General features: G+C 42.3%; 1 protein-coding gene across 1 annotated transcript in view; it reads left to right on the top strand.

Moving 5' to 3' along the window:
* GFRA1 (GDNF family receptor alpha 1) overlaps positions 1 to 23,295 on the top strand; it is a 363,333-nt gene extending 340,038 nt beyond the window's left edge. The window contains exons 8-9 of the mRNA XM_060241563.1: positions 17,989 to 18,042; positions 21,252 to 23,295. Of these exons, the coding sequence (XP_060097546.1) occupies positions 17,989 to 18,042; positions 21,252 to 21,413 (216 nt within the window). The 3' untranslated portion in view covers positions 21,414 to 23,295. The remainder of the gene's footprint in view (positions 1 to 17,988; positions 18,043 to 21,251) is intronic.
* Positions 23,296 to 24,230: the final 935 nt, after the last annotated feature.

The following is a 24,230-nucleotide window of genomic DNA, read 5'->3' on the forward strand; positions in this document are numbered from 1 at the left end:
AAGCATGCTGGTTCTGGGTCTCTCACCCAGATGCCAGCTTCCCTGCCACAGAACATGCAATCTACAGATGCCAGCTCTCCAGCCCTGCCCCAAACAACACAACTCTCAAACAAGAGAAGCGGTGGACCACACCTAGCTCCACATCATTCTGTATCTGACACAAAGCAAGAAGCATTTAGACTTACCTTGAGTGACGGATGGTTGGCTGGTCCACGCTCTTTTGCGATACCCAGGGTGCATCACGAGGAGGCAAGCCAGAGTTGCACACCAAATGAGGAATGTCACTGGGAGGGCCACAGATTGTGTGAGAGGAAGGGAACCTTTCCTTCTCTCTCAGCTCAGCAGCAACACACCAGCTATCACTGTCGCATTAGAGGGACCTCAGCATTGGTATGGCTGCTGGCTGCCTGTCGTCATCACTGGCAGCTCCCTCTTTCTTCCTCCTGCCCCTGAAAAAAAACTGGGTTATCCTGGCTGAGCTTGTGGGTGCTGTCGGTTACAGCTGGGGGCTGCAATGGTCCTTTCAGTATTATTAGGCATGTGTGGATGGGGACTGGGGAAATTTGGATTGCTTTGCAGGTTTTAAATCAGCATTCACTTTTGGTGAATGAGGGGTGGAGGGGTGCACTTCCAATCATTTTGTGAGTGAGTTTTTGGGCTGTCTTTGGACTCTAGTCTATGTTTAGTGGGAGAACGTTTTACAACCACCTTCCAAGCGTGGAGCAAGAGACGATGCAGGCACAAGTAGGTGCTCACTTCATTCACTCTCAAAGTCTACGTTCAGGGAGCCGAACAGAGGCAAGTTGACCTCCAGGAAGATCAACTGCTCAACTGTCCAGTGTTGCAGGCGATTGCGATGTGGGCAGACAATGTCGCCCATATGTGAAAAGACGCGCTCACTCTGCACGCTTGTTGATGGGCATGAGGGGAACGTCTTGGCCACAGAGGAGAGGGCCGGCCAAACAGCCTCCTTCGCGACCCAGTAGTCCAAAGGAGATGTTTCCTGTGACTCGTTGGGCTCCAAAAGATAGTCCCTCACCATCGCAGTACCCATCTCTGCTCTCAGGGGCCTACCGCTCCCAGAGGGGCCAACGAGCCTCCCAATGAGTGTCATCTCAGCACTCTTCTTGGCATGAGTCTGGTGGGAAACACTGCCTAGCTGGGGAGGTTGGGGATGAACAGCAGTGGAAGTGACAGATGAGCTGCTTCCACCCCCCTTCTCCTCAGCTACCGGCACTGGGCCCGCCCTGACTCTGCAGTGCTTGACCTTCTGGGAGAGCTCGTCTTGCCAGCGATCGAGCTTGTTGGCCCGCTCAGCGATCGTGCCCTTAAGGCGCAGGTCTAACATGCTCACCACGATGTAGACCTTATCCTGGGTAAAAGTCTGAAAGCGGGCCTCAAGTCCTTCCTGCAGCCTAACAACCAGGGCGTGCACCGCTGGGAGAAAGTCTGCACGGCCTTGAGCTGGCACTAGAAACGAGGCCAGGTCCTCACAGGCCATGTGGACCATGGGGACGACCAGTGCGATGCTCACTGTATCAGACGAGAGCATTTCTGTGTGGGTCTTGAAGGGCCCAAGAACCTTTGCAGTCTGAGAAATACCCACCCAGTCCTCTTGGTGAGATGGTTCTCATCCCGAAAGACCGTCATCTTAGAGACAAAGGCATCCAGGGCTGCTCTGTGCTCCACCATGCGCTCCAGCATGGCACAGGTGGAGTTCCAGTGTGTGCTGACGTCACCGATCAGGCGGTGCCCTGGCACGCCTGTCAGTGTCTGTTTCTCACACAGCAGATACGAGTCCATATTGCTGCGTGTAAGTGACCTGTGATGTGCTGACACTTCTGGAGCAGAAGTCGGTACTCATGGGTCGCGACTAGATACCAACTATCCTGGATTTTCTTCTGGCCCAATGTGTCCTTAACCATGAGGTGGAAAAGGTGGGCCACTCAAGGAAGGCATTTTAGGCTTTGACGCTGGAAAGCCACCTTGATGTTAGAGCCACCGTCAGTCACCTACCCAGCCCTCTAACTGTCATGAGAGGATGGCTCCGAGAGTGTCCTCTGTGTATGCTGCGTTGACTACTTCGGCGTGCAGCAAGGCCCAGCAATAGCTGTCCTGGTGGCCCTGACCCTGCCTGCTGCTATTGCCACCCCCACCCTGGAGCTTACTGGGTTGCTACCAATGCACAGTCAGGGAGAGATACCCCTCGAATGCATGTTGGGAGCTCGATATCTGAGGTGAAATGAACAGTCCCCCTGGCAGCACGGGACAAATGCTCCTTCACCACAGATCTGGCTGCCCTGAAAACAGATGGCACAGTGGTCCTGCTAATGGTGGTTCTAGCAGGAACTTTGTACCAGGGCACCAGGTACTCGGGCAACCCTAGCATCCCAGGATTCTCGACCACTGAAAATGGAAGCTTATGGGCAACCGACCTGGCAAGGTTCCAGGCGATAACCCTCCTGCTGTACCTGATTCCCCTTCTTGGCACACAGTTGCCACCCCCACCAAACATCTCAGGCAGAGATGGCTGGCATCCCTGCCCTGTCGCGGAACTCTCCTGGAGAGCTCTGGAGGTAGTCGTGGTGGGACAGACCTCCTGGCTGTGTGGTGTTGGCCGCTTGGGTACCTCAGCACCAGCCTGCTTCTCCCTAATATATATCCTAATATATATATATATCCCTAATATATATAAGGAGATATATTAATATATATATTAGGATATATAACTGTTTTATTTTTTACCAGGTACTCAGGGCAATTTATATATGGTTTTGTTAAATTTCCTCACTTTTTTGACAGCTTATATAATTTTATTCATTTATATAGCTGAAAAAACAGATTTGTTTTTGTGAACATAATTTTACATAATCTGATAAGCAGACACAATCTGATAATTAAACACATAATCTGATAACTGTGGTTTCATACTTTTGTAAAACATTTTGCATAATTATGGATAAAGGTATAATTGCTTTTTTGCTAAATGAGATTTCAATTCCAGAAGAAAATGTGTTGTATTGCTTTTTGTTCACAAAAATGCAATGGAAAATTATATGAAGAAGATGGGAATATATCTATTAAAGAAACTAGTAATCTTTTCTTTTCTCTTTTTGTAAATTAAGGAATGGCATTTTATATACATGTACAGTTTGTCCTGCTCTAGTCCTGTTCTTAACAATGATCACAATGCCATTGGTCTTTCAAGGTCCGTATTGTATTAGACAATACAGCTGCAGAGATCCTTAGCACTTTGCCCAGGTAATGATCCAGAAACCATATTTAGATCCATCTATGTTCTGCACAGGTCCTTAAATGGTATACTATGTCACAAAAAAGTTTTCCTAAGGCCACTACTGTAACATTTAAAGGCAACATGCGAGAACACTGAGCTTTTCCTTTCTTCACTCACAGTGTGCTGTAGGAAGTGTTATTCTTGCAGGACAGAAAAATATTTAAAGACAGATTAGTAAATATCGGAAGAATATCTGTTGCCAAAGTGTGTATTTGTGTGTGTGTGCCTGTGTCTAATGTTGAATTTGGCACCCATGTGAATCAATACTCAGAGAAAGGGCCAGGTTAGAGAGGTGCCCCCCCCCCCAGTTTGCAAAGAAATGTGAAAATAAAAAGGAGGGGGAATTATGCCCCCCCAAAGAGAGGAATGTTGTCTACTTATGGGCAGAAAAAGCCAGCAAGGCTGCTAGATGCAGCTGGGGTACTAGCTCGGGCAGTATTGCCAATGCCAGCCCATCAACGCCATCTGTCCTCTTCAGGTCAGCTGGTGGAGAAGAAAGAAGCTGCTGTTCACCTGCCATGTGTGACAGGTGGATGGAAGAGGGGAGAACAGGAGGTGGTACTACTCCTGCCTGCCCCTTCCACTGCTGAAAAGGTGGCACTACAGGAGGGTGGGGGAGGAGGACCAGGAGCCATGGTCCCATGCTGCTTGAGCCAGGCAGGTGGTCTGGGGAAGAGGGGTAGGATTTATCACAGCTGCCTCACCATGTGAGCTAGGCAGGTGGAATTGGTAGTGCTGCAGCTGAGCAGCCTGGCCAGCAAATGGCCAGCCCATGAAACTGAGGATGGGATCCCCCAAGCAATTCTCACGGGTTGTCCACTTATGTGTGCATGCATGCTTGTGTTTATACAAACAAAGAGAGTAATTATGCTATAAATTAGCTTTAGCTCACGATGTGCCAAGCAGTGTTCCCTCTAAGCTGAGTTAGTGTGAGCTAGCTCACAGTTTTTTAGCTTCACGCTCACACATTTTTGTCTTAGCTCAGGAAAAATAGCCACAACAAACTAATTTATGTAGTAGCTCACAAATTTAATGCCAGTAGTTCATAAAGTAGAATTTTTGCTCACAAGACTCCACAGTTTAGAAGAGTATTGATGCCAAGGTAGTCTGAGCAATGGAAATGAAATTATCAAGTGAAGCAGAGGTATTCATCTTCTCTCTCCTCCTCCTCACTGTCCATAAATCCTATAAATCCCGGTAAATAACAAGAGACAGTTGGCATATCAAAATGAAGCAAACAGAAGGCTAATCTTTGTATTTATTGGTCTTACCATTAGAGCAGTCAGTTAGAAGAATGTCTCACTGCCAAGACTCAGAAGTATGTTCCAAGCTAGTTGATGTGGCCTACTCCTTGATAAGTGTCCTTAGGACCTGCGTCCTCTATCAGTGACCTTTTAAGGTAAAATCAACAATAAAATAGGAATGAATAATGAGTTGCTTACAATAGCAGGAAAAAACCATCCATTTAGAAAACCTTGACTGGTGATCTCCCACTGCACCATTTGTTTCCAAACACATCTCAATCCTGAAACAGGCATGCATCTAACCATTCTCTATTTGACATATGCCAGAAATGTATTGATAAAAACAAATGCAGAAACTGGTCTGTTAAGATTTATGCAATTGTATTGAAAGGACAATGACTTCAGTGTTCTGACTTATGGGACACTGTTTTTCATTAACAAAAGGTATAATAATAATAATAATAATAATAATAATAATAATAATAATAATAATAATAATAATAATAATAATAATAATAATAAACAACTTTTATTTATATCCCGCCCTCCCCGCCAAGGCAGGCTCAGGGCGGCTAACAAGACATGGTAAGACCATGATACAATAAAACAATATATAATATAATTAATAATTTAAAGAGTAAACCAATAAAACAATATAACATTATAATATAAACAAATTGTGTATAAGATGGCACGGTGATTATTGATGTTATCAGGGGTTCCGTCTTAAAAAGCTAGCTCGAAGTATATATAAGTATATAAAAAGTTAAATGTATATCTTCAATATAATTTCAATGGTTGAAATTCAGATTCATCATACGAAAATTACACAACTCACCACATATTACGGATAGCCATCCAAATTATGGCATTTAGCTTGACTGAGTACTGGCAGGTTTTAATAATGTTATGGATGGATTATAATTAGAGCAGTGTAGAATCTGTGCCCCTCCCCAAATGTGCATACATGTCCAGAGGAAACTCATATTGCAGGGGTGGCCAACGGTAGCTCTCCAGTTGTTTTTTGCCTACAACTCCCATCAGCCCCAGCCATTGGCCATGCTGGCTGGGGCTGATGGGAGTTGTAGGCAAAAAACATCTGGAGAGCTACCGTTGGCCACCCCTGTCATATTGTATGGGAAGAAAATTAAACCACAGTTTTCTGATCACTTACTTACTTAGGGTTTTCTGATTATAGGGCACAATCTGACTCTTTGACTAGGAGTGCTATGATGGAGGGAAAGGAGACGTAGGAATCTAAGACTGGTAGACAACTGAAGGAAAATGAAAGGAAAGATAATGGAGGAGAAGAACTGTAAAGTAGAATATGAGAAACAAGGACAATAAAAGAAGCAAATGATTTGAGCAACTTGAGAAGCACTGAAACAGCAGAGGGAGAGTGGGAATTGAAAATCCATCTGGGCTTTCTAGGGAAGTATCCTCTTCAGAGAGCACTCCTTAGAAAACTTGCATAGGCTTGTAAGTTCTCTAACAGTTCGTTGTCCTTTATGTTCTCTTCCAAAAAAAAATAAGGCTACAAATATTATTAATTATTCCTTATTGTGTCAAAAATATGTTTGTTTTAGGGTTGGTTAGCTGGTTTTGTGGTGATCAAATATTTGGCTAAAAATTAAATGATTCTGATCTAATCCTTTGCTTTCCTTAATGGTTTAGCAAACTGGATGGAATATGCGAGATTTGCTGAAGAAACAGCTTGAAAATACAGAATGCACTGCAAGCACATCCCAGAAAAAGCTGCTTCAGATTACCTAGGGTGCAAACTACCACTGGTACTATGAAGGCTGAAGCAACCTTGGTGAACCTTTTAGAGGTGATCATGCAGGGCCTATGCTTCTTAGATGGTCCAAGTTGGATCACTGGTCAAATTCAGCCAAGGATCTTATGTTCTTTCATACTTTGCATCTGTTTCGGTTCACTCGGTATACTTGTGAAACAAACATATCTGCAGAAACACTGTAAGGCTATAGTGAGAAACAAATCTTCTAAACATCTTCACTCCCTGGGGAAGAGGAAGCCACAATAATAAAATCCCAAACAACTCGATTTACGGCTGTGTGCCTGTTCAGTTTTATATTTGAAATAAAAAAAACAGTCAGCCTAAGCTGCTGAGGTATTAAGCTAGTAAAAGGAATTCCACAACTGCTTTTACTATTCTGTTTTATTCTTTGTTCGCCTTTATGCAAATATGTTAGCTGGAGGCAAATGCATTTTAAGAAAAGGTCATATTGTGGTATGGCATAATATCCACTAAAAATAGGAGGCATAAAGCTCAACAACTTCATCTGAATCAAGTGAATAAGTGGCTAAAGATGGCGTTAGCCTTTAACTGATGAGTGTAAAAGACTATACCGGGGCACATATTTAAATGGATAAATCAGTCTTTGACAAGTTCTGCTCAGTAATACTCAGCTGCCAAGAGGGAAGAAAACAGAGTGTGTTTTAGCACTGACCACACAATATGCTGCTCAGCCAGTTGCATTGGACGTGGAGCCAAACAATAGAAAGACAAGAGGAATCATTTTGAGTAGGTTTGATGCATTGTAGTCACCATAATCTAATTTTGTTCAAAAATTACGATTACCTCTTCCAGGGCTCTTTTTCTAGCAGGAGCTCCTCTGCATATTAGGCCTCGTCCCCTGATGTAGCCAATCCTCCAAGAGCTTAGAGGGCTCTTAGTACAGGGCTCCAGGAGGATTGGCTACATCAGGGGGGCATGGCCTAATATGCAGAGGAGTTCCTGCTAGAAAAAGAACCCTGACCTCTTCACAGCATATAGTGGACATCTGGAAAATCAGTGCAGAGGTTACTTCAGAATTGGAAAATGACAAGTGGTGATTTGAGGTTAGAAGTAAACAGGAACTGACAAAAGGAACACAATTGCAAAGCAACAATTTATGCAACAGGATACTAGATACAGAAAATCACTATGCCAGGAAACAGAACAGTGACAGGAAAGTATAGATGCATAGTATGTTTGAAAACTTGCCAGTTTCCTTGGAGATACGCAGGGGTGTGTAAGGTAGGTCCTACCATGCTGCCAGCGAGGGGCTCCAGGGTCCGTTCCAGGATGTGCTCTGCAACTGCACCATGGGCCCTCCACACATGCTTACTTCTGTGTAAACACAGTTAAAGATTCAACAGTAATCATACTTAGGATTGCTGTGTCAGTACACAGAGGTTTACATAGGGTTGCCAAGTCCAATTCAAGAAATATCTGAGGACTTTGGGAGTGGAGCCAGGAGACTTTGGGGGTGGAGCCAGGAGACATTGGGGGCGGAGCCAGGAACAAGGGTGTGACAAGCATAATTGAACTCCAAGGGAGTTCTGGCCATCACATTTAAAGGGACAGCACACCTTTTAAAATGTCTTCCTTCCATAGGAAATAATGAAAGATAGGGGCACCTTTTTGGGGGCTTCATAGAATTGGACCCCCTGGTCCAATCGTTTTGAAACTTGGGGGGTACTTTGGGGAGAGGCATTAGATACTATACTGAAAATGTGGTGCCTCTACCTTAAAAAACAGCTCCCCAGAGCCCCCGAAACCTCCAGATTAATTCCCCATTATAACCTATGAGAATCGATCTCCACATAGGGAATAATGAAGTGTCAGCAGACGTTTCCCTCCCTCTCCCCCCCTCTCCCCGTTTCTGGCAATTGAAGCGAGGGATTGGCCTCTCTACTCATGAGTTGCTGCCAACTTCTTCAAAGTAACACAGACACCCTATCCCAAGAGGAAGCCTTTCAATCGGAGACTGAAGCTTCCGGAGCTGGAAACGCACGTGGCCCTCGGGGGGTGGGGCTTCCCCCACCAGCCAGCTGACTGGGGGCGGAAAGTCGCCTGGGAAAGTGGAAGAACCCTCGCTGAAACCTGGGGATTGGCAAGCCTAGGTTTATAGCCCAATTTTATAAATGTTTATCTTGAAGAAATTCTAATTTTTGTAGGATTTGCTCCTGGGTAAATCTGCAAAGGATTACAGTCTTAGACAAACTGACCACAGATACTTTTCATGCTCCAACTTTAGATTTTCCAAACAGCTGATTCAGCAAACAACTAAAGGTCAGGCTACTGTGTAGTGAAACGCTCCAATGTTGATTGCTTTTACAGCTTAAATAGCATTGCACCTAGACTCCAGTGGTCCAGAATTCACGATTGTTTTATGCTGAATTGAATCCTTATTTTAGTGGCCTCTGCTTCTGAATGCACTTTGCTTGTTTTCCCAGTTGAAAGTAATTTATATTGCAGCACATTGTTGGATCACTGGGCTAATAAGAAAACACAATTGACAAGTGTGATAGATGCAGCTGGTGTTTAGTAAGAGCAAAAGAGTTAAACTGATTGCATTTTTACAGTCAAATGCATTTTGCTGTTTATTGTTTATGTCCTGCTGTTAAGAAAACAGGTTGGTTGCATAGTGAATCTCTGTCATCAAGGTTGGAAACAAAAAAAAGTGTGCAGCATTATTAGCTTTGAATATTTCAAGGATTTGATGAGACGGGATGATTGTGAAAGGTAGAAACCTGTTTTTGACTTTCTGGATTCAAACTTTCAGGGGAGAGGATCCAATAACAGAAAGGAAGACCATATCCCAAGAGGGACTTTTATGATCAGTTAGTCCAGTACAATAAGAAAGCCTAACCATCTTACCTTCTGGCATCTAGAGGAATACATGGCTCCAGCCGGGTATATATAAGTCTGTTTCTGCAACCACCATTGTGTTCTTTTCAGCAATTGCATGTAGGGAGGACAAATCGGCAGAAGTCCATTCAAGTGGCAAAGGACATTTGAAGTAAGCAGTGTTCTTTTTTTCAGGACAGGCTACAGGAAAGCTTTGTTGAGATCATGTTTGTCTGAATGTTGGTTTTAGACAAGTTTTGACTTTTTTAGTGATTGGTTTGTTGTTTATTTTTGTGATTTTTCTTTTCTTTATGTTTAAAGTGCTGGTTTTACTTTTACTGCCCTAAATGACTTGGGATCAGGGTATCTGAAGCCCACCAGTTCAGATCCTCCTGACAAGTCCTGCACTTCATGCCCCGGCCTTCAGGTAGGGCAGGGTGGCAATCAGAGACAAGGCCTTGTCAGCAGTGTCACCTTGCCTGTGGAATGTCCTTTCTCTGGTGGCTCATCTGGCACCTACACTACTCTTTTAGATGGCAGACCAAAACATTACTTTTCATCCAGGCTTTTAACTAAGGACTGCTGTTTAACATCATTTTATAGCCTGCCTTTAGCCTGAGAACTGCACAAGATTCATTTTAAGCCTCTCAGTGATTTTATGCAACATTTTGATTAATAACTTATGGTGCTTTATGCTTTATTTTATTTTGTAAGCTGCCTCAGGCAGGTTCCCTGGAGAGACAACACAGAAATTTTCTAAATAAATAAAATTTTAATTTTAAAAATGAACATTTCTCTTGAAATGGGAAACATATAGAGCAGTGACAAGCCGCCTAATATGCAGATTGCAATACAATGATGGCACATTACAGAAAAAGCCAGTAATAGGGAATTTAAAAGGTCATCCTGTGTTTATTTAATGGTCAGAGACCTAATGACTTCAATAACTGCATGTCAGATAGAAATCCAGTTGTGAACTCTCCTCATTATGCCAGAAAAGACCTTGCTTTAAAAAGCTTTGGGCTGAGATGTCCACAGTGAGGGAAGGCTTGATATTGAGACCTTTGAGCCAGCAAGAGACACTCTATTTCAGTTTAACCTTCCCTGAGTTTAGTGCCAGGGTCTTGGTGTTTGTAGTGAAACCTGAATCTCTGTTGACTACTCAAGATTGTAAATGCACGCAACTGACATATTCTGTTTCCCATGCAAAACTGGAAATTATTCAGTTTTGCATTCCTTGCTTTTATGTTTTTCAAAATTTTGTACATGGCTTTTGCCATTGAATACAGTATTTTAGTCCTGTGTGGAATAGCTAGTCTGTATAAATTTCATAAGCAAAGGGCTGTTGCTTTACTTCCATCAGACAACAAAATGATATGGTTGGTTTTAGTTGATTCAGTTGTTTGATATTGTTTCATCTCACTGACCTAATTATCCACTCACTGCCATAGATATGTGTAAATCAAGACTGTTTTAATTCCAGAAGCCTTTTCCCCCTTTTAATATAAAGCGTATTATGAAAACATAACTCAGCAAGGTCTTGGTTTTTTAATCATTCATATACAGAATTTAAAATTTGTTCCCTTTATTTTAAATTTCATAAAATGGACACATTTGATATAATTAGAAAACCTTCCTATAGTAAGGAAGTTTTATTATTTTGAAATTTGAATTCAGGATAGAATTTGCATAGTGTGCATTTTAATTCTCAAAACTTTATTGTGGAGACACTTGACACATTCAGGCCCACCGTGAAATTCATTGGCACATTATAGAAATAGATGCCTGACTATTCTAATTCAGTTTAAGGCTGTACCAAATATTCAACCATTTTGGTTTGAAAGATAAGGTTATACTCCTTTTACAGCACAATTGTAAGTTAGGCTTCCCAATTCTCAGGTCCCAGCGGGGGATCCCCCAGTTTTACAGGCTTCCCCCTGCCCCCAGCCAACTGGTCAGCGGGGGGAAGCCCTGCCCCCACAGTCACCTTGTACCTCTAGAGCTCCAACAGGTTCAGAAACCTGCAAACAGGTCCATTTTAAAAATGTGTGCCTTTAAAGTTGAGCAGGAAACAGGAAGCATTTCAAGGGGAGGGGTCAGACCCTCCATTTGTTTTGCTTTCGCTTTCAGAGCAAGTAAAGTTGTGGAGGAACCAGGCCCAGTAAGTGTGTGTGTGTGGAAGAGAGGGAGAGGGCAGGGGATTCCCCAGTTTGGAGGCCCTCCCCCCGCTTTAGAAAGTGGGAGGTGGGGAGGGAAATGTCTAGTAGGCACTCTGTTATTCTCTATGGAGAACAATTCCCATAGGGAATAATGGGGAATTGATTCACGGGTATCTGGGGCTCTGGGGTGGATGTTCTTTGAGGTAGAGGCACCAAATGTGCAGCATAGCATCTGATGCCTTTTCTCAAAATACCCTCCAAGTTTCAAAAGGATTGGATCAGGGGGGCCAATTCTATGAGCCCTAAAGAAGGTGCCCCATCCTTCATTATTTCTCATGGAGGGAAAGCATTGAAAAGGTGTGCAGTCCCTTTCAATGTGATGGCCAGAACTTCCTTTGTACTTGTTCCAACTTTGCTCATGACTCCACCCCCAGTGTCTCCTGGCCCCACCCTCAAAGTCTCTTGGCTCCACCCTCAAAGTCCCCAGATATTTCTTGAATTGGACTTGGCAACCCTATCATAAGTATAGTTACAGCCTTCTAAGTCCATTGAAGTCTGTGGGCTTAAAAGGGTGCAATTGCTTTGGTTTGCATTGTGAGGGCCCTTGGTAAAAGGTCATTTTCTCAAACCCATTTTTGTGAGGTCATTTTGAGGTCATTTCTTTCTGCTAAAATAAATTTTAAATTTGTGCCTAGCATCATTTTTGAGAACTTCTACACACAGTTACTCTTGCTTATCTCTGTCTCTCTTCAATACTGCCTGTAGAAATGCTTAATTAATTGTAAGGAAGGAGGAGCTTTCTGCAGGTGTTTAAATAAACCTATTACCATCCTGCAGAGTTGGATCTAGGAACACTACATTCAAATCTTTATTCAGCTACAGATTGGATTGCCCATGGTAGGTAACTTATAATTTAAGCTTCAGTTCCACATTTGTAAAATGGGAAGGGGTGATTTAACTGTAAGACAATAGTTAACAATGAATAAACAAGCACAAAGAACTGGGTATTGTAAACATTGTATATAACGCAGTTACATGAAAATCAAAATGTCTAAATTCTGATAAATATTGAATATTAACCTTGTATCTTTAGTTTTAGGCAAATGAGGTACAAATAATTTTCTCACTAATATTCAGGGCTTTTTTTGAGCAGGAACACTCAGGAACACAACTCCGACTGGCTTAGTGTCAGGGTGTGTGGCCTAATATGTAAATGAATTCCTTGTCAAGCATCGGTATTTCGAATAATCGAGCTATTGTTTAAATCAAAGACTCGTTTTATTGATAATCCAACACTTGCCCAAGGAACGGTACCTTGGAAGTGATACAGAATGTTACATAGCATGGCATCTTAAAGGCTACTTCAAAGACAAAGTTCAGATAGCTTCAAAACATAACATACAGATGTGAATTGAATAGAAGGTTCAAAGCAACTACCCATTTGGATACTATAACATCTCTCGGTTCCCACACATTCCTGTCTTGTTGGTATGTACGGGAACTCGGGGGAGAGGTACTTCTACTTTACAATAGGAAGATTACTTGCATATCCTGCATCCTTGAGAGTCCACAGGTGGAAGGACTTTGAAGAGAGATCTTTATTCAGAAAAGAGGGATAATAGAAAGGAGGAGGGGGGAAGTATGAACACAAAATGCAAGCTAAATTAATACTCAGAAATATCATGATTGACATACTGCCCCCCCTAAAATCCTGCTCAGGGCTTGGAGGAAGGCAACTTGTAGAATTTTCTTATTAAGTCTTTTGCTTGCACATTCGAGCTCTCTACCCATTCATTGTGGCTCGGTGAAAAATGCTTCCATCTGATTAAAAAATACAACCCCTCCCCCCCCGTTTTAACTTAGCATCTAAGATTTCTTTAACTTCATGGTGACTCTGACCCCCAATCTGGATAGGTTGTGGAGCTTGTGGTCGAGGGTGCCAAGACGTAGCTCCAGGGTCTCTGCGGAGAAGACTGCAATTAAAAACAGGGTATATTTTACTAAACATTTTTGGTAATTCTAATTCTACTGTCACTTTGTTGATTATTCTCTTTATTTTGAACGGACCAAGAAATTTGTATGCCAGCTTTTTGGATGGTTGAGGCAATGGTAAATTCTTAGTAGCTACAAAGACTGCCTCTCCTACTTTAAAATCTCACAAAGGAGCATGATTTTTGTTATAATGCCTCTTGTAGCTAACTTTAGCTGCTTCTAGATTCTCTTGTATTACTTTCCATGTCTTCCCCAAACTCCCCCACCAATGTTCGAAAGAAGAGGGTAGTTCCGGGATGGTTCCACCCGGTAGTAACGGGAAGGGTTTCTCCTCGTAGCCATTCACTACCAAAAAAGGGGAGGTTTTGGTGGAGCTATGCACACTGTTATTATATCCACCCAGTTTGATTGTTGGTGGTTGACAAAACACCGTAAATACTGTTCTAGGAGCGCATTCAGCCTTTCCGTCTGTTCGTCCATCTGAGGGTGATATGCTGAGCTCAGACCTTGCTCTATTCCTGTTAACTTGCAGAACTCCCGCCAAAAGTTGGCAACGAACTGAGGTCCTCTGTCACTAATAACCTTATCTGGGAATGAGTGTAGTTTAACCACATGTTGGAAAAACAAATGAGCTAGTCTTTTTGCAGTGGGGAGTGGGGCACAGGGAATGAAGTGCACCCATTTCAAGAATGTATCTACCACCACCAAAATAACCATTTTCCCTTGAGATATCGGGAGCTCTACTATAAAGTCCATCAATACCACTGCCCATGGTCTGGTAGCGGTCTGCAGAGATTGCTCCCCCCCCCTTTTCTTGACCATGATGCATACTGGGCAGAAGCCGCATAATTGGAAATGTCTTTTTTCATGGATGGCTACCAGAACTGCCGATTCACTAAATGCAATGTCTTCGCATACTTTGAAGAGAGATCTTTATTCAGAAAAGAGGGATAATAGAAAGGAGGAGGGGGGAAGTATTAACACAAAATGCATACTAAATTAATACTCAGAAATATCATTCTTGACATTCCTGCTAGGCTTTTTCTACAAAAAAAAAAGCCCTGTTAGTATTCAAAGCCAGACTTCAGTCATAGCGTATATTCTGCAGTCTTTAATCAGTACAATAAAATTTACCCAATATTGGTTATTTTAATGGTACCCAAAGCTGTAGACCCCTGTCTGGAAATTATAACATTTGTCATCTCTTTCACTAATTTCATTGAAATTTGCCTCCGTTCCCGAGGACTGGAAGGTAGCAAATGTCACCCCCATCTTTAAAAAGGGTTCCAGAGGAGATCCAGGAATTTACAGGCCAGTCAGTCTGACTTCAATACTAGAAAAGTTGGTGGATGCCATTATCAAAGAGAGAATTAATAGGTACATTGATGAACAAAAGTTATTGAGGAATACTCAGCATGGGTTCTGTAAGGGAAGATCTTGTCTCACTAACCTGTTAGAGTTCTTTGACGGAATGAACAAACATGTGGACAAAGAGGATCCAATAGATGTTGTTTACCTTGACTTACAGAAAGCTTTTGGACATATGGAAATATGAAGCTGCCTTCTACTGAATCATACCCTTGGTCCATCAAAGTCAGTATTGTCTACTCAGACTGGCAGCGGCTCTCCAGGGTCTCAAGCTGAGGTTTTTCACACCTATTTGCCTGGACCCTTTTTTGGAGATGCCAGGGATTGAACCTGGGACCTTTTGCTTACCAAGCAGATGTTCTGCCACTGAGCCACCGTCCCTCATCAAAGGCTCCTTAATAAGCTCGAGAGTCATGGGGTAAAAGGACAAGTCCTCTTGTGGATCAAAAACTGGCTAATTAATAGGAAACAGAGAGCAAGTATAAACGGGCAATTTTCTCAGTGGAGGATGGTAAGCAGTGGGGTTCCACAGGGCTCAGTACTGGGTTCCATGCTCTTTAACTTGTTCATTAATGATTTGGAGTTGGGAGTAAGCAGTGAAGTGGCTAAGTTTGCAGATGACACTAAATTGTTAAGGGTGGTGAGAACCAGAGAGGATTGTGAGGCACTCCAAAGGGATCTGTCGAGGCTGGGAGATTGGGCGTCGACATGGCAAATGAGGTTCAGTGTGGCCAAGTGCAAAGTAATGCACAATGGGGCCAAAAATCCTTGTTATAAATACAAGTTAATGGGGTGTGAACTGGCATAGACTGGCTTGGGTTCATGGTAGGTAACTCACTGAAAATGTCGAAACAGTGTGCGATTGTAATAAAAAAGGCCAACACCGTGCTGGGATTTATTAGGAAGGCAATTGAAAACAAATCAGCCATTATCATAATGCCCCAATATAAATTGATTGTGCGGTCTCATTTGGAATATTGTGTACAATTCTGGTCACTGCACCTCAAAAAAGATATTGTAGCATTGGAAAAAGTCCAGAAAAGAGCAACTAGAATGATTAAAGGTTTGGAACACTTCCCCTATGAAGAAAGGTTAAAACACTAGGGGCTCTTTAGCTTGGAGAAACGTTGACTGAGGGATGACATGATAGAGGTTTACAAGATTATGCATGAGATAGAGAAGGTAGAGAAAGAAGTACTTTTCTCCCTTTCTCACAATACAAGAACTCATGGACATTCTAAGGGTGATTAACACATGGAATTCTCTGCCACAGGAGGTGGTAGCAGCTACCAGCATAGACAGCTTCAAGCAGAGATTGGATAAGCATATGGAGCAGAGGTCCATCAGTGGCTATTAGCCTCAGCATACTGTTGAAACTCTCTGTCTGGGGCAGTGATGCTCTGTATTCTTGGTGGTTGGGGGGGCACAGTGAGAGGGCTTCTAGTGTCCTGGCCCCACTAGTGGACTTGCTGATGGCATTTGGGGTTTTTTTGCCACTGTGTGACAGAGAGTGTTGGACTGGATGAGCCATTGGCCTGATTCAGCATAGCTTCTCTTATGTTTTTATGCTGTCGAAAACACACTTCAGTTTATTTTTAGTCTCAACAGATGAAAGCGATGCACCACAAGAATTCTATATTAGACAAGTCAAAGGCCACAGTTAAGGTTGCCAGATCTTACCACAATACCGACTGGGATACCAGCCTTTGCAGGGGAGTTGGGGAAAAGTGTGAATGCAAGGAAACCAGCATTTGTTCAAGGAAAACCAGAATCTGAATGATCATTAATGAGCTGAATCTATCAATTTTGTGTTATGTTTGAATGAGGCTTTAGTTTTCCTTGCCCTAAAATTACAACCAGTTGCTCTTTGTCTAGAAGCCTGTGTATCTTGGGCAAAAAAGGATTTGTCCTTTAGGATATAATGCTTTTTCCACACACACACACACACACACAGATGCTGTGTGTGTGTGTCTGTCTGTGTGTATTCTATTACCTGTGATTTAGTGATACGTTTTTGTATTGGAGTACAACAGCCTATGCCGACTTTTTACAGGTTTATAACTCAACAGTAAAATGTACTTTTCCAATTTGAAACTTGACATGTCATGATGCTGTTTTTTCCCTGAAACTTTTGCTTTACAGATGTAAAGAAGTAAGAATATTTCTTCATTTCCTTTGAATAACTATAGAAGCTATTGGGGTGTTTTGTTTGTTTGTTTGTTTGTTTGTTTGTTTGGGGGGGGGAGGTCACGCTTTGTGTCTCAGGCTGAAAAGCTAACAGGAGAGGATTTTCCATGTATTTTCCTTCCCCCCGCCTCAACTGGAAGTATCTCTTTTTCTGTGCACAGAACATGTTTAGCCTTGCAAAGATTCAATACAGTGGCAGTAATTTAACTAAACTGGTGAAGAGAACCAAGGTGTTAGTTAAATCAAAGGGTGAATACTACTTCAGTATCTGTACTGCAGATCCGGAAAGGGCAGCAGGAGGCAGAGAAGATCCTGTTTACCAAGGTTGCGATGTACTTGACAGAAGGCCAGATGGTGATTTGAAATACTGGTGTTGTAAGTAGCACAGTGTTCTTTGGAGCAAGCCACTATGCAGCGTGACTTGAAAATAGTGTTCTTTGCCCAGAAGACAGGGGTTTTTTGGGTTTTTTTTTAAAGTGTGCACATCCTGATGCTATCTGCTGCTGATGGTTAAGTTAATCTCTAAAAGAGTTGCTTTGTAGCATAGATGTGGACTGGCACATGAAGTATCCTGCTTTTTGGGGGGGGGGACTTGAACAAGATTAACTTTAGGCTAGAGAACTGGAACAAAAGGGGCCAAAAGGTTGACAGCTTCCTGTCTGTATGTGATTTCACATTCATACAAACTGTTCATACAGACCTTAAGCAATGAAATGCTATATACATAGTCTCTCACCTTTGTTTGCATTTAGTGTTTCCAGGCCTGAAGTTTTAGTATTTGCTTTGGAAGTTGTGGCAAAAAATTAATGAGTCTATACAGAACCATGAGTTATTATTTGATATACTAACTTAGCTTAAGAATGGAGAGAAACTGCCAGTTGGGTTCCAGGACAAAGCTGCCTACAATTTTTATTGGATAGGTAGAAGGTAAAGCAGATGTCTGTTTAGACCCATCGTTGAGCACATTGTATATGTATCATTGAAGTGATGCCAAGTGAGTGATGGGAAGATACACTGTGTTTCTGGGTCTCTAAGATAAATATGGTAATATTATTCTAAATATTAAGGAGAATACATGTATGTACTAATCTATTCATCTTTCCACAGTTACCAAACCAGAACTTCAGTGAATCTGTAGCAGCAGAACTCTGCATGTCTGGGGTAAGAGCTTTACCATAATTCTATATACCACATATAGTGGTTTGTATGTCTTTTCAGAATCTTTTTCCTGCAAAAATTTACTTGTGTAACATTGTTGTGTATCCAATTCAGACTGACCAGAATCTGTAGAGTGTGAGTGCTGGCAAAAAAGAGTACCGTATTTTTCGGTCCATAAGGCACTCCGGACCATAGGACGCACCTTCCTCCTGGGGGGCGATCCGCTGCCTCCGCCTCTGATCCTGGCGCTTCCCCCGCACCTGTCTGCCTGGCTCCAGCTCTGCTTCCAGCATGTGCTGGGATCGCTCCATGCTGCCCCCACCGCAAACCCAGCGCTTCGCGAGCACCGGCTGTGGAGGGGGCAGCGTGCTTCCTCCATGCCTGTCTGCCTGGCTCCAGCTCTGACGCTTACAGCAAGCACCAGGATCACTCCCTCCGCCTTCCGATCCCGGCGCTTGCTTTAAGCATCAGAGCTGGAGCCAGGCAGACAGGAACAGAGGAAGCACGCTGCCCCCTCCGCAGCCGGTGCTCACGAAGCGCTGGGTTTATGGTGGGGGCAGCGTGGAGCGATCCCAGCGCTTGCTGGAAGCAGAGCTGGAGCCAGGCAGGCAGGCATGGGGGAAGCGCCGGGATCGGAGGCGGAGGCAGCGGATCACCCCGCCCCCCCGCCGGAGGAAGGTACGTCCTATTGTCCCTTTGCTCCATAAGACGCACTCACTTTTCCCCCCACTGTTTTTTTTTGGGGGGGAGTGCGTCTTATGGTCCGAAAAATACAGTAAATCCTACAATCTCCTGTCAGGCAATATTGTCCAGCCATGGAAAGGCTGCAGACTTAGTCTTTGTTAATTATGTATCTGCCAACTCGGCCCAAATAGGCCCAGTGCTGATATGGAGACTAATGTAGCACATGGGGTGTGCCCTGAGCTGCAATGCATTCCTCTGACTTGGTGTACTTCATTGTGCTTGGCTCTAAGAGGAGCAAACTGGAGCATATATACTCTGAACAACACAGTAATTGTTTCCTGTCTCCCTTGCCTCAGAGTTGCAATACAATATTCCTCTTCTTTGCAAGGAGACTGGTGTGAGTGGCAGAAGGAGACATAATTATGGTAGATGAAGAAGATGGATGGGCAAGACTAGTGGACAAGGGAATTGTGTGTGTGAAATGCCAGTTATTTGCATGAATTGGGCTGCTGTATGTATGGTCTCTGGTAGTATGTGTGACTCACCATAAGGAGCAGATTTTCCTGTGCTGAATTCGACACCTTTGTATTTCTGAACAATGTTAAAATAGCTTGCAGAGAAATCTCCAAATTATGGTTTGTAGCAAGGCTGCTGCCTAGAAGAATTGTTTTAATGCAAATATATTCATTGTATTTAGAGGAGTTTTGTTAACTGTAGATATTGTGTATATTATTATGTACATTGTGACCTAAAGGTGTCACATGCCTACAAGATTCATTCACTTTCAATCATGTAACAACAAGGTGATTTTGCAGGTCACATGATAATTACCCTTTCCCAATGTTATGTAATTAGCTGGTAATCTGCAAAAACATGTAATCATATGGCTCTTAGTAGGACCCTTAGACATAGCAGATCAGATTTTATGGCTGACAGAGTACAGATCTGGAATAAATGAAATGACAGTTGCTTAAACCATGCTAGGAATAAGACTGACTGAAACTTCTATCTCTCACACTTTCCTCTGGAACTTGTAGCCTTGGACTATTCCATAGCATAGGCTAGCTGACTACCCATATCCATCACACCATAGGTGTTCTTGTTTTTGTACCCCAGTTAGGGGAAAAGTTCCCTAAGAGGTGGATCGATCCACTCCTCCTGTGTGCATACCACAATGCAGATAGTACACAGAGAAAATGCTCCATAGTTTACTGAGGAGCTTGTAGTAATGAAATAGCTGGGCAGATGGTTCAGTCACAAGTGGAGGAAAACACAATGTGAATGTTACTGAACATGTGAGAGTACTTTATCATGCCCAGTCTATGACAATGATCACAGTGAAGTCGGCTTACTTCAAGCACCATTGCAATGCCATCCAGCTGAGCTTTTCCAGGTTGTGAAGGGGCTCTTACTTCATGCTCTTGAGAATGTAGACCCATAAAAAGATCGTCTCTGATGCTCTTTGAGGAGATCATTACCAGAATTCAGGGTAGATATTATTTTGTAGAACAATAGTACTTTCCATATCAAGTGTATTAATTGGTATCAGCAATTTTGGGCACTCTACAGAGCTATTTTTCTAAGTAGTTTTGCAAAAAAAAAATGGGTTTTTTAAAATCAATTTTCACCATAATTTGTTTTAAACTTCCTTAGAACAGAATAATGAGGGCATTTTTCTTCCCACAATTTTTTTTTAAAGTTTAAATTTATTGATTGATTTATTTGATTTTTAGTCCACCCTTCCCGTAGGACAGGCTCATGGCGGGTTACATCATAAAAACAATCAACAATAAAAGCCAATAAAAGACCAATTTAAAATATATAAAATCTAAAACTACAGAGTGGCAATAAAGACTAAAATGGCAGGTTCTGCCTCACAGACATGGCCTATTGTTCAGGTCCAGAAGATCTTATAGCACTGGGATGGAATGAAGGGGGGGGGGGACTATTTCAGGACTATTTTGGGATGCCCCTTAAAAATCATTACCCTAAAGGCTTCATAGTAATGTCAAAACATTTTAATCACTTCACTCTGTTGAGTGTGCTTGACTTGCACCTTTTAATTCAACTGAGACCAGACACAAACCCAGCACGTTTCTATGCTCACTCATGCTCCATAGTACCTCCTTTTTCTCTTTGCACATGGAGTTTGATTCAAAAAATTCCTAGTTTGATCAAGTTCCGATCTAAATACTTCAGAACATTAGCTTTTGTTTTCCACCTACAAACCAAGATTGTAAACCTTGGTTAAAACTTAGGGGGAGGGGGGAGTAAAACAAATGGCAGTTCACTAAAGTGTTTGGTTTTAGACATGACTATGAATTAGAGCGTTTTCAAAAGAGGAAATTTTGAATCAAGTGACATGCAAGAGGAGGAGGAAGGCAGGGATCACACAAGTGTAGCCATTTCAAATTGATAATAGCTTGCTGGGACGACTGAATGCAATGAGAATTTGTGCATCTCATATAAACCAGAATGTTGTAATAACAGTGCTGATGGTGACCAAAAGAAGTGATTGTGTCTTGCAGAATGCAATGGGGAAAGAGAGCATGGCAGGAAGCTCCAGCAATCATGTCGCTCCGGAGAATTCATCTGCTCTTTGTATCAGCATCAGGTCAAGCACGCTTCTTGTGCTGATGGCAACTGCACTCTCCTTCTACTTCTTTCCACGTTCAGCAGGAACCTCGTAGCTGCTTTAACAAAAGGACCTGTACAAAAAAAAAAGTGATCTGTTCCCTGTCCTCTGTTGTTTCTCTAAAGTTCCCGTTCTAGAAGCTAAATGGAGGCACTGTGCTAAAAAAAATAGTTCTGGATCATTATTGTCATGATTTTCTTTCTTTTAAAGAAAGCTTCTTATGATACTTAGGGGCTTTGTGAAATACTTGATGATGAAGCACTACTTTCCAAACCCAGATGCTTTTGGACACACAGTGTTTTATAGAGATGGAATTCCAGTTTGCTTGTAGATCTCAGAAGGCTATTTTTCTGTTATTTTAATTGCACCCCAAAAGAAAGGTCACATTTGTTAGGATCTGGTTTCTCTCATTTGGGGACCAGTCCACCAAGAAATTCTCCTGTACAGCCCTATTGAACTGAAAGAAATTTGTACAAGTTAAATGGTACTGCTTTTCTATCCCTTCCCCACCTGCCAAGTCCTTGTAATATAGAACTGAGGCAGATTTCTTCCTGAAGCAGAGCCTGGGCTGGAATCACAGGTTCCAGCTGGGGTGGAATTTCCAGAGTAAATCCACATCTTGCTGTTTCCTGGTGCATTTTAGACCTGCTTCAGAAATGCATGACTTCTGTGTATGCCAAAGTCTTGGCTCTCCATGGACCTCAGTGCAACCACCAATTGCCTCTGGAGGCCTCCAGCACACTGCAGGAGCAATGCTCCCTCTTCTCCTGAGGCATGTTGGAAGGCCCTAGAAAAGAAAAGGGGAGGTTGAGCACAGGTAACTTCTTGGTGGATGCTTTTTTTGGTTATTTTTTTTCAAATTTAACAAATTTTAAAGGTGCAAATAAGCAGGCTATTGTAACTTGGTGAATGTCTTCCTGGAGAGTGGATTTTATGGAACTTCTTCCTGTTTCATAGATGGCTATTAGAGATGGACATGGAATACAAAAATGGTGGTTCATTTTGTTTCATGGTTCACTGGGTTGTTCAATTCATTGGTTCATTTCGGTTCATGATTTTTTTTTTTCAATTTCCCAAATTGATTCATGGTTTGTTGGTTTGGGAAGGGATAGAATGGCCCTCAAGTGGGCCAGAGATGCCAAACTTGTGGAAAACCCTTCCAAGGACTCTCTTCTATCTGTTCTCCAAGTTTGGTAAGAATTGGATTTTTGGGGGCCAAATTACAGCCCCCAAAGAAGGTGCCCGTAAGTGGTTTGCTAGTCTGGGAGGTAGAACACCCCCCCCCCAAAAAAAAATGGGTCAGAGATGCCAAATTGACATCAAGCTCTTCAGCAGGCTCTCCTTTACCTGCCAGGCCATCTGGAAAAATGAACCAAAAATGAACCAAACAAACCGCCTAGGAAAACAGCCGATTCATTTTCCAGTTCGGGTATGACACAATTGAATGAACTGGTTTGGAATGAACCACAAATCAGTGCATTTTGAGCAAGAATTGCAATTTGTGGTTCATTTCATGTCCATGCCTAATGGCTACCAATGTTTTAGCATACTCTTCTATGTTTATATGTGTAAGGGTTTTTACAGCCCTTGCTGAGAAACCATTATAAATCATATGCCAATGTAATACACATATTTTCTTCAGAATTTCTGCAGACCTAGAGAGTGATATTAAACTTTCTAATGCTGCTTTTATTTTTCTGATCACAATTATATAGCCTTAACAAGAGGTTAAAAAACAATCCTATATTAACAGGAAACTATCATTATGACAGTTTCTGTAAGCTAAACTTGTTTTATCTTTCTGAGGATATATATTAAAAAATGCCAGAAAATTGTTTTTGCTAAAGGATTCCACCTATGGTCTTTATTGTAATTATAGAGTTTAGTTATTTTATTGTTCATTTAATAAAAATGACCTGAATCTTAATTATTCTAGAGGAACACCAGTATCTGATTATATTTACTTCTTTGAAAGAGGTAAGATATATATGGCTTCATGAACTTTTAATTCTTGCCCCTAATACAGGGAACGCACAAGCACAGCAAGGGCCACAACACACTGCTGTGTTCACAGAAGTCCTAGTCTGCATCCAGGGTTCCAAATGGAGGTGTGTATTTTGTTCCAACTTGAGGTATGCATGCTGTACCGAAGGGGGAATTCCCAATCTGCCAATTTTTGCACATGCCCTGAATGTTTGATATACTTGTGGAAACCAGTTCCTCCTCTGAACTGAGGCATTAGAGACTTTAAAAAGAGAAATATCAAAGTAGACTTAAGTAGATCTTGTTTTATCTGGCGCTGGAAGACTCTGCTAGAGTTAATATATTTGCTTTTAAGTCTTCTAGAAATATTTGTCATTTAAAAAAACCTCTCTTATTCTGTCCCACGCAGTGGGACACACAGTTCCACACAGAATATCACACCACGAAACAGTCAAGAGAACCTTAGACTCTTCCTGTGGAATGCCCTTATGGCTGCAGCCTTGAAGAAAAACAGGCAACTGACCCGGAGTGACTGAAGTATGAAAGTCCTTTCCAATTCATGAGAACATGGAAGCCCCTCATTTTTTTACCTTCCATGCTTATGGGAATTGCTGAGAATTCTCAGATGTAGTGGCAGACATTAGTTCATCCATATGAGTGTATTCATAGGATGCTACAGCCTCTGATAGAGGTCTAGAGCAACAAGGTGAATTGGTGCTATTGTGCTGGCATTGGCAACCACTACTTCCTGCATGCAAAGTATAGTGAAAAGCTGTGTCAAGGCTACACAATGAATAGGAAAGGAGCTCAGTTAATTATGGGATAATGGGGGGATTGTGTTGACTCATGTGCCATTTTTAAGAAATATCCACAAAGACAGAACAGCTGT

Source organism: Heteronotia binoei, chromosome 6, assembly GCF_032191835.1.
Source record: "Heteronotia binoei isolate CCM8104 ecotype False Entrance Well chromosome 6, APGP_CSIRO_Hbin_v1, whole genome shotgun sequence".
Classification (NCBI taxonomy): domain Eukaryota; kingdom Metazoa; phylum Chordata; class Lepidosauria; order Squamata; family Gekkonidae; genus Heteronotia; species Heteronotia binoei.